We start from the raw sequence: 12,075 nt of genomic DNA, 5'->3' as shown, positions 1-12,075 counted from the left end.
TTGCGTGGTGTGATCAAGAGATCGTTCGGGGTTTGCAAGAAGAAATGGGTAATTCTATGAGATATGCCAACTTATCCATTTACAAAATAAGTCCAGATTGTAGTTGTAAGAATGACACTACACAACTTCATTAGACGACATCATTCCAGGACAGATGCAGAGTTTGCCATTATAGAAGAAGATTAATTGCAAATACCACCCGAGGCATTTAAATACCACGTTGGACGTTCCATCCCACAAATTGATATTGATTCACCTGAGTCACAAACCCCATATGGTGAAAGCGCTTCAGAGATGGCGGGTTTGAGAGAGCAAATAACAAATGACATAAGCCTAGACATTTAGATTTGATTACATATTATGTCTTTCAATTACGTTTTATTATTTTCTTCATATTAAACCTATGTTATAGATGACACTAATGGTGACATTTCACATATGCTTAGCTCAAATTCATGCCTTCATTACAATGGTATTTAAATTGTGAGAATTTTTATCTTTCATGAGCATAGTTTGGCAGTTGTTTCTATTGTTTATATAATTTGTCGTTTTCACATATTTTTTTTAGTGTTTTCTTTATAATTTCCTCAAAATTTAATATGCAATTTGTGAAATTTCTCGTTTATGAAGATTGCAAATATCTTACTTATGGAGGGGACACTTTGGAATTTTCTTTTGGCTTGTTGGTTTACCTCTATTTGCCATTTCCATTTTGTTGCCATTAATCAATTTTTGACCTTGCTTCATATAGATGCCAAAAAGGCTTTACTTTGTATGGATCTATCCAAACCTATTAAATTATGAGCAACTAGCAAGTTATGTTGTACACAGGGAGCAAAGTTTTAGCTTTCGGAAGCTGTGTATAGTACATTTCATTTTATTAATGTGTTCCTTTATATCAATGTCACTATCAATAATGATGAACAAAGACTTTGGTACCCTCTGAATATCCTTTCGGTTCTTTAGTCCAATAATGATGAACAATGTTTAATGTCTTCTCTTGTCAATACCTATCTGTTGTTATGAGTGTGCATGGAAGGAACATGTGAGAAATTATGAAGACATCATTTCATTTGTTTGTTTGGAAATTAATGCTTAAATTTATGGCAAATTTATTAAATACATAATGCAGGATTAGAGTATATCAGCATGCTCTAATCCTTGTATTTTGAGTTCAAGGATTAGAGTCTGGATAGTAATGCAATTTTTTTACGTGCATTGCCTTTATTTCCTTGCCTGTATTGGAAGGCTATCAATTTTTTTTCAGCATTGCCTTTATTTCCTTGCTTTGACTGATAATTCAAATTGGAAGTGTACCTGTCGTGGCTTCATGAGCTCAAAAATTCTTGTATTTTGAGTTCATCAGACCAAACCATTGGACTCTTTCCATTTGAACAAAAGTAAGGATTAATAGGCCTCTTTTTTCCCAAAGAAAGAATTCCATTTGTGGGGAAGAAGTGGTCTTGAGACATTTCAAGCTGTTTATTGTTGAATAAATGGAGGTCTTGGAAGGAAGTGAAAGCCATGGCTCCGAGGTGGTTCCTGGAGGCTTGGTTTTGGAGGTCTTTGAAGCTTGCTGTGGCAGTGATTGATTTTTCTTCCCCAGCTAGAGTTTGATATGCTTTCTCTAATATGGATTGCATGTATTTTCCTTGGGCTTCAATTCTCATTTGAAGGTGCTTTTGAACCTATATATGCATATGGTGAAATAGTCATATGAAAATAAAGAAAAAAAGGTGCATGGTGATATATGTTCTTAGCTTGATTTTAGTCCAAGATACAAGGCAAATTTGAATAGAAATATTTTTTTTTCATTAATACATAAGAATCACATGCCAGAGTTCATCTTTTCTGGTGTGAAGCAATTTCTGGCTTATAAATATAGCAAATAGTTATTTGTTTGATCCTATATTCAAAAAATTTGGCACTTTAGGATGGCTTAAATAATTACAACAACCATTGTGTCATTTATTTTTTTTATGATGGAATTGGGGGAAACCATTTGGGAGTGGTATGAATTCAGATTTTTGTTGGTGCATGCTTCCATAACTCTTTTGAACTCACACAAATGTCAACATTTGTTTGGTGTAATTTTGTTTATTTTTTGGAGTAGAATAGAAAATAAAATAGTGGATAAGCAGATGAAGAAGAAACCATTAATATATCTCTTCCATCTGCATTTTTAAGGAAGCTTGAAATGACAGTTTATGGGGTATTTTATCTAATTTTTTTTAAATGGTAGTAGTTATTTCTTTGCACCTGTATTCAGAAAAATTTGACGTTGGCACTTTATGATGGCTTAAATAATTACAGCAACCATTATGTCATTTATTCTTTTTGGTGATGGAATTGGGAGAAACCATTTGGGACCTTGTTGAAAGTTGTTGAAATCATTGCCTAGTCGATTGAATGCTGCAGTAATGTTCAAATAAATTTTTTATGATTACGATTGTCTGCGGTGGGGTTATGGGTGCACTGTTGCCATTTCTTTAGCTACACTATTATACTTCTCTGTGGGATTATTACCTTGTTGTTTTTGTACATATCGACATTCCTTAGCTACTTCTCTGTGGGGTTATTACCTTGTTGGGTTATGGGTGCAATGCTGCCATTTCTTTAGCTACACTATTCTGTTTTTTTTTTACCTAATGGAATCATTCTAATTGAGATTTGTGTATATGAGGCTCTATGGGTTTTCTTTGGCTTGCTTTACATTCTACCTGAGTTTTTTCTTTCTTTTTTATTTGTTCTACAGTTGAGCTCTAGCCCAACTTGTTAAATTTGAAATGAGCTTTTATTTTAACAAATAATCTCAATCCCCAATCACATTTTATTTGGTCTGCTGTTTATTTGAGCTTGAAATTTATCTGGTGTCATCTTCTATTTCTGTAGCTCCGGTCAATGTGGAAAAATGCAATTTAACCAAGGAAGATTTACATACATATACAAATTTTGAATAATATATAGCATTAAATAACATTCTTCCCTTTGAACCGTTGAAGGATGAAAGTCATGGGAGAGTGTGATCGTTGAATAGTTCATTAAGAACTTCTAAAATAATGATTGTATTATCACTTGTCATAACCTGCCTCTAATAGCTCCATGTATAATACTTACACCTATGTATATAGCTCCATTTTGTATACATATCTTTGATCTGCATCTGATGGAAATAGAGTTGTTAAGGCATAATTTGAGTTTCTGTATGGAAATGATAATGCACCATGCACCTTATAATGTTATGTATGCCGTAAACTTTAAGGAGCAGTTAAGGCTGTTGTTCTTGTTCGATTCCATTTTTTGGGCTATATCTGCTACTTGCTGGTTGGAGAGTTTGGTTTTAAGCACATATTACAACTCCTCTATTATGTTCTTTTCTGAAGCAATGTATTTTGGCTTGGAACATGTATGGCATCATTTTCAAAAATTCTTGTCAAACAGAAATGCTTGAGGGAAATGTAAATAACTGCTTGGGAGATAATTTTTTTGGGTATATCTGCTACTTGCTGGTTGAAGAATTTGGTTTTAAGCACATATTACAACTCCTCTATTCTGCTCTTTCTCGGTAAGCATGAGTTTTCTTGTTAGCTGGCTCGGTTAGCTTACAAAAATGCTTGTTTAACAGAAATGCTTGAGGGTGGAGTTTCTAGTGAGGAATTATATTTTAATTGGTCTACATGTTTAAAGTAGCTTGGATGGGGTATATCTAATTATTTGTTAAACAAAAATGATTACAGGTTTGGTAAGCATGAATTTCCTTGTTAGCTGGCTCACATCATTTTAAAAAATGCTTGTTAAACAGAAATGCTTGAGGGAAATGTAAATAGCTTCTAGGGAGATTTTTTTGGGGTATATCTGCTACTTTCTGGTTGGAGAGTTTGGTTTTGAGCACATATACAAACCCAGCATAGTTCGTATATGTTTACATTCATGTGTACATACATATGAGTATATCAGTTGTATGTGAAAATATTTTTTGTGGTATATCTGCTACTTGCTATTTATATAAACGAAGCTTCTTGGATGAATTGACTAAATGGTATTGATGTATGATTGTTGGATGAATGTTTATGTTTGCTTTATTTTTATGTGCTGGTGCTGGAAGAATAGAGGAATGCTGATTTGGAATGCTTTTAGCTTTTATTGTAGCTGTGGTTTGATACTTGGTGGTGGGAGCATCATGGATGGGCATTGTTGTTTGTTGTTGGCAACCGTTGCTTCCATTTTTTTGTTGTTGTAAAACAGGATTTGAGACACCACCTGTATATATCAATTAATAATTTTGCTTACACCACCTGTATATATCAAACTTTGGGTGTTAGATTTGTAAATACATAAGAATTGTGGAGAGATGAAGATGATATCTACTAAAGTTTCATTGGGAAATAAATTTTGTTTACACGACAGTATGTTTCCCCCTCTCTTGTCTCCCACATTCTGCCTGCAATGCTGTACTATTAAGCAAAATTATGAGTCATACATTTTTTTACATTTGAGCACTAATGTATTGTTAAGCTTAATTATGAACGAAGCTGAATTTTTTGTAAAATGCTGACTCTGCAGTTTGTTTTATGGAATCATGAGTATCATAGAAGCAGGTGATGCTTATATTAGAGTTTATATTAGCAGCTTTGAGCATATTTTATAGTTAATATGGATATATTGCTTTATGCTGGTTAATAGCTTCACCTCTTATATGGTGGATAACGGTGGAGTAGTTTGGACGGCCACTTAAATTTGTTGTCGGCAATCGCTGTCTCCATACTTGGGTAAGTTTACTTTTTATATTTCCTCAATTTTTGGAATGATCTATTCTATTTTTAATAACTGCAGAACAATGAGTTCCAGACATTCAGGGAAGTCCGAGAAAGTGATGTGTCGTTGCGGACTACTGTCCTTGTTATTCACATCACGCCAGACACATAGCTTCGGGAGGCAGTTTTACAGGTGCCCGCGGTGGGGACAAAGACTGCAAGACTGCAATTTCTTCAGGTGGGGCGACAATGCAACTGTTTCTACAATATCCCAATTGGACATAGCTGCTAGGAGTTCGGTAGTCCCACAATGGGAGACCACCGCATATGGTTCGAGTTCTTCCGTATTTGCTCGGGGTTTTGAGGTATCAGAACCGGGCAACATTCGTCTTGATGTGATTTTACATTTTAAAGTCAATATTGTCATATTTTTCCTTGTAATTTTAACATGTTATTTTTTCTTTTTTTTTGTCTTATTATAATCCATATTAGTGTGTGAATGTGTAATGAACTTTCATATATGTCACTGTGCTTATTTGATGTAATCAAAACTTTTTTGAGTTATATAAATATTATTAAACTTTTTTGCATTTTTATTTCTTGACATTTGAGAAAATAACATTCTAGTACACAGATTATTCATTGAACTAAAATAATTTCCAAATAAGCTATTTACAAAACGCACTAATCAAACAACGCACTAACAAAATAGTTAAACAACTTATTCAGAATAGGGGCAAAATGGTCAATTTTCCATAATCAGCTATTTTCAAGACGCACTAATTAAACAACCAGACAGTTTTTCCGGATCGGCTGGTCATCAGCAGATTATCAGGATAAGCTGCTTATCAGCAGAAGCTGGATAAGCTGGAGCTTAGAGTCTATTTGGGGCCGCTGCAGGTTATCCAAGCTATTTATCCTGATAATTTGCTGATAAGGAGCTGATCCAAATAAGTTATCTTGTTGTTTGGTTTGTGCGTTTTGAAAACAGCTGATTCTGGAAAAATGATTATTTTGCCCCTGTTCTGAATAAGCTGTTTAGCTGTTTGATTGGTGCTTTTTGTAAACAGCTTATTTATAAATTTTTTTAGTTGAATTAATAATTTATATACCAGAATTTGTTATTTTTTTAACAAAATTAAAGATCAAATGTTAAGAGAAGAGAATACAAAAAAGTGGTGTTACATTTATATAACTCAAATATATCTAATCACATCAAACGAGCAAAGTTATACATACAAAAGTAAAATGCACCTTCACATACTAATATAGAGTATAATGAGACAAAAAAAAATAAATAACATGTCAAAATAATAAGGAAAAAAATTATAATGTTGACTTTATAATGTATCAACATATCACGACCCATGCTGCCCGGCTCTGACACTCTAGAACCCTGAGCGAACATGTTCGACTATGATGCAGTAGAAAAGGAAGCACTCGAACCAGATGCGGTGTTTTTAAATTTTGAGATCGACGAACTCTGCGTAGCAGTGTCCAGTTGGGATATCATAGAAACAGAGTCCTTGTCGGCCAACCTGAAAAAAGTGCATTCTTCATGTCGTTGTGCTCACTGCACGCACCTGTAAAATTGTCTCCCGAAACTATGTGTCTAGCGTGACGTGAGTAGCAAGGTTAGTAGCCCGCACCGACACATCACTTTCTCGGACTTCCCTGAATATCTGGAGCTCATCTTCCTGCAGTTATTAAAAATAAAATAGATCAGTAAAAAAATTGAGGAAATATAGAAAGTATACGTAACAAAATATGGACGCAGCGGTTGTCGACAACAAATTTCTGTGGTCGTCCAATCTGCTCCACCGTTATCCAAATTATAAGAGGTGAAACTATTAACTAACATAAAGGAATATATCCACAATAATTATAAAATATGTTCAAAATTGTTATTAAAAGCAGCAATATATATTTTAGGTCATACAAAGAAATTCATCCAAAAATAAAACAGCTCAATGTAATTGTAGGAATACAGATACATTTGCTGCATAAAAATAATTTGTCACAAAACAGAAATACTATTTTCCAAACATATCAACCAAGACATATGTAATCTTATAACTAAAAACTTAAACAACTAGTCCATAGATACAAGTTTGGACTATAATTTTAGAAATCTATACAGCTTAAATGATTGCATTCATAAATTTTTGAAATTCTTAAAAGCTTGCCCATGTTTCTAGCAAAGCAAGGAGACCATAGCATCTTATGGAATTATAAAAAATGAACCATTGCTTTCATCAAAGCAAGGAGAACATGCAAACAACAAATTGATGAAGTACCATAGCCTAAGGAGAATAATTGTAGCAAGGGAACATCTACAGCCAGCATGCAGGTACCAAATTACAGCCAGCAGACTTGTAGGGGATGGAAAGAAGCTAGAGTAAAATCTACTAGCCATCAATATTAATGAACATAAAACTTCCAGCAGCCAATGACAAAATCCATCATGGTTTGATTTCAGTTTCAAGATTTATTTTCTGCCATAGATGCTCATAGTTTGATTTCAGTTTTAAGATTTATATGAAAATACCTGAATCACCAAGGATCCAACTCCACCTGCCCCACCTAATACAAGAATAGATTTACCAGCAGAGAAGCCTGCTTTCTCCAAGCCTTCATTTGTTGTCTCAATAGCGAGAGGAATTCCAGCAGCTGACTGAAAGTCCAAATTAAAAATGCAGAAAAAGGAGATGGAAGGAAGTAAAATTTAAAAATGTCCCCCTAATTGTGGAAGTAAAGGTTGCCAACAACAAAACTCATTGGTCATCCAAGCTCCTCCACAATTATTCTCCTATTATTTTTTGTTGAGAACAAAACTCCTTTGGGTTGACAGAAAACATCCAAAACCTCCTTACCAACTCAATAAAAATGTTCTGCATTCAACTCCTCCACGAAAACATTACATAAATTCCAGGGCACATGTTAATTGTAAACAACAGGCAACAGAAACATTTCCTTGAAATTGACCAATATGAAATAACTGATATTCTCTCATTTTAGCCATACAAATTTACATATCACAAAATAGCAATACTTTTTAACTCTCTTTTTTTTAAAGAAGAGGAGAATTTGATGATAGAAGAACTCTAAGGGCTTGGAAGAATAGGAAAATTTGATAAAAAATGAGGATTCATAATTATCATTTCCTAAGCAATAGCAGATCTATAACTTGATTACACTACAGGGATGAAAATTTATAACTCACAAAATAGGCATGGTAAAGTATATCGAGCATTTGGAATCTTGCACAGGAATTTATCCAACGTTGAAATAACCCTTCAATGGGTTTACAGAAACACGTAAAATGGGATATAAATTCCAGGGTATAGGTTAATTGTAAAAGCTTGCAATTTAAATAAAATATTCACTTCTCTGTGATTTGATGAAATGGCCAATTTTTCAGAGTGCTTATGCAACATTCCAAAATGAAATGAACAAACAATGAAAATACATATGTAAGCAGTTTCTTCTTCCCTCTTGCACATAATACCATAAATATCATTGAAAGAACTCTATGTAATGAATGTAAACAGCTCAATGTAAGTTGGGATATAAGATACAATTAAATATGCTAGTTTTGAGCAAAATTCTAGCCACATTTGCAACTGCTAGTCACATTTGGAAGCAAGGAAATGTATAGATTGCTTCCTTGCTTTCCTAAATAAGCTTGTAGCAACATGTTGACCTCACTTTTGGTTGAGGTCTAGTTCTTTCTCTTTAGTAGCCTAGGGTCTATTCATAGGACTTTCCTATTGACTATTCCTAGAAAACTAGAACAGGAACTATCACCATTAGAAATTCCAAACTCCTCTTTACTCAACTTGAAGTTCAACGTAGTGGTCCTAACCTCTAGCACTTAGTAGGTGGGGTCATTATGGAGGAGCTCAAGGAGAGTTCCCATATGACTGCTTGCCCTTACAGTTGACTCTGGGTGTTGGTATAGAGCTAAGGAACTCACTACAATCACCTCACTCAATATCACTCAATACCCTGAACCCAAAATTCCTTAATCTTGATCCCTTAATCATTTGGGAGACTCATGTAGATGGTCCTCTAAACCTACTAGCCCTAGGCTAGGATTTAGCTAAGACCAATACATAGAGGACCCAAATGGGGTTTCCACTGGTCCATAGCTCATTTATGATGGTTGTGTCGCCAATTCTACCAAAAATACTCAACTTGGCATTTTTCCACTAAACTCCCCAAAATTACTTAAGTACCCTTGAAACCCTAAATTTTGCCAAAATTCTCAAATTTACCCAAAATACTCAAATTTGTTCAAAAATAATTTCAAACCCTTTGAAAACGTCCAAATTACCGAAAATCTCCAAAAAAAATTGTTAAATTACCAAAATGCCCCTCCTTAGCCCAAATATTAATAAATTCTAAAAAATCCCAAAAAATCCCAAAACCTTCCAAATATTCTCAATTTCATTTTTCTCAACTACCACATGACCTAATTTGACCAAATTGACCATCTTGATCAACACCCCAAATTTCATTTAAAGGTCCAATTTCCCTAAATTTACCTCAAACATCCATCAATTTGGTCCCAATTTCCCCCAATTTTAATTCTAAACACAAATTCACCTTCCAAATTCAAGCTCAATTTGCCCATGCTTTGAGCCCAATTTTGATCTAAATCAAACCCCCAATTTTGGCCATATGAGTTGATCTCACCAAATTGAACATATATCCTACTCAATTTGTCACAATTTATGTTGAAAACTCTTTATAACATTCTTAAACATTAAACTTGACCTTCAATTGGCCTTGGTGAATCCTCAATTTCATTTAATTTCAACTTAAATCCAAAAATCCCCAAATTTTCCCCAAATTGGTTATGTCCTCAAATTCCACCAAAAACAATAAATTTGGACTTAGCCCAAGCTTAGCCCAATCTAGACCTAAGTCTAACCCAAATGCACCAAAATTGGCCATGAGCCAAAATCCATCAAATTGAGCTTCCAAATCAACTCAAAATCACTCAATTATTTTTATAAACTCCTTGTGATAATCATCTACACCATTTTAGCCCATTAAATGAGCTCTAGATTATGGCTAACCTAACCCAAACCCACTTTAAGCCAAATTGACCTGCATGGACCCCTTCACCAAAAATTGACACAATCAAGCCAAATTGACCAACCAAAGACCACCACAGCCAAATTCTAAACCTTATTGACCAGACTAAACCCCATGGAACCACCCAAATGAGCCATGGACCAAAGGATCCCCAAATCAAGGGATTTTCTTCCAAAATTGCTTAAGCCTAAGGGATTTTTGCCAAAACTAAGCGCCTGCCAAAATAAATTGATGTGACATATTCTCCTGGCTCACCTGACCTCCTGACCACCTCCCCTTGCCTTGTCGGCTAAGGCTAGCCTAGTTTCCAAAAAATGGCCAAATCAAGAGCCACCCCCATGGAATCAACCCCAATTAAAACCTAGTGGCCACCTCATCCCATTTTAAGTTTAAAGTCTCTCTGCCCTCCACCTAAGCAAACTTTTTCACCCCCCAATTGGCCATGGCAGCCACCCTAAGCCAATTTTATAAAACCTCGCCTCCATGGTCATAAGAGAAGGTGCTGAAATTTTCTCAAAGAGACCCCTCCAAATTGCTCCTAGAGCCCTTTGAGACTTCCTCAGTGCAACCCAACCACTACATTGCCCTAAATTGCCTTGCCAGAGTTCAATTTTTTAGCTCAAAACCTTGTCGGAGACAGAACATGGCTCTCTACACCTCTACACTCCACTAAAACCAAATTAAACTCACCCACACATTTACCACGATGAAAGAAGACAAAATCCCATCAAATCCCCCTCCCAAAAAGTCTCCACACAAAACTTTGATCAACACCCATACCTTGATTGAATTTGGGTTTAGAACTTTCACCACGACCAGAAGCTCAATCCCTAGCCTCCTTGGACCTTCACGAATGTGCCGAGCACCTCTGATTGAAGCTTCCCTTCTCAGAGCAAAGGTATTGAACTTCCCCACTATCCCGAGCTATCTCCATTTGATTTGGCTTAGTTTAATGGCATGTTTACCGTATGGATGTGTTCTTCTCACTTAGACGAATCCATAGGATTAAACCCCATGAGATTTGGTTGAGTCTAGAGGGAGATATTAAGGTTTTAGTGTGAACGGGTATTAGGTTAGCCTATTTGGGGACGATGATGCGGAGCCATTTGTTCGCGTATTTATCTCATAAACGAACGAGATCTAGTTGGACAACACCTTTTTACATGAAACACGGGCCGAGTCAGCGCTGAGGTAGATGGTGGCGCCAAACCAAAGGACACCACATCGAGCTTCGGAGCCGTCGTAGGTTGACACGGTGCCCCACGTTTAAATAGATGAATAGGGTATTTTCTGATTTAAATAAATAGCCCTAACTTCAAAAATTCATATCTTGGTATAGAAAAATCACAAAAAATAAAATAAAAATATTGTTTTACTCAGTGAATAGAAGAGAATAATGTGCAAATAGTTTGAAGTTCATTTGATGTATATTTTATTTTTAATTAATTAAATACTATTCTGAGTCTTTTGATTCTCTATGCATGTAGACATTTCACCATGGCTTGAAATATTGGCATGTTATTGTCTCTATCTTAGAGAACATTCTCTGATTTTCCTAAAGTCAGAGGAGATCTCTAGACAAAAATTCATATTTTTCAATTTTATGTCTATTATTTGCATAAATTAATCATAATAATTAGCATATTGCATAGAAAATTCCAAGAAAATTTTGGAAGGTTTGTCATGACCAGAAAATTCTTTGGAAAATGTTTCATGAGTCAAGTCATTAAAAATACACTTAATTTTTACAAATCATAAAAAATAATGAAAATCAATTTTGGGAAACATAAACATCTAAATGCCTTAATTTTAACTCTCCACTATAATTTTAAGTTCAGAGAACTCCTCATAAAAATTTAAAAATATTTGGAGTTCATTTGATAACTCAAATTGATTTCTATGTTAAGTGTTATTTTTAACACTAAAATAATTTTTAATAATTAAAACATAACACAAAGAAATTGTAAAAATTAGTTTTAGGAGTTCTTTGTGATCAGAGGAATTTTATAAAAATAAAATGGTAATTACAATAAAAACTTCATTTTTAGCCTATTTTTATTATTTAAATAATTAAAAAATGTTAAAAATCACAAAAAATAATAAAATTCATGGAAATGTTTCAAATTCTTTCTTAAGCACTTAGGAACAATTGGAATATTTTTTTCTTAATTTTCTAAGTGAAGATATTGAATTTTGAAGTTTAAAATAATTTTTAAAG

At 34.4% G+C, this 12,075-nt stretch overlaps 1 protein-coding gene across 1 annotated transcript in view; it reads right to left on the bottom strand.

The window, feature by feature from the left end:
* Window positions 1-12,075, bottom strand: part of LOC110020577 (quinone oxidoreductase-like protein At1g23740, chloroplastic) — a 73,350-nt gene that overhangs the window by 7,980 nt on the left and 53,295 nt on the right. The window contains exons 4-5 of the mRNA XM_020718721.1: window positions 7,303-7,428; window positions 6,377-6,451 (exon numbers count right to left, since the gene is read on the bottom strand). Coding sequence (XP_020574380.1) covers window positions 6,377-6,451; window positions 7,303-7,428 — 201 coding nt within the window. The remainder of the gene's footprint in view (window positions 1-6,376; window positions 6,452-7,302; window positions 7,429-12,075) is intronic.

Source organism: Phalaenopsis equestris, unplaced genomic scaffold (assembly GCF_001263595.1).
Source record: "Phalaenopsis equestris unplaced genomic scaffold, ASM126359v1 Scaffold000103, whole genome shotgun sequence".
NCBI classification, from domain to species: Eukaryota; Viridiplantae; Streptophyta; class Magnoliopsida; order Asparagales; family Orchidaceae; genus Phalaenopsis; species Phalaenopsis equestris.
This window is presented reverse-complemented; position numbering and strand designations above follow the sequence as displayed.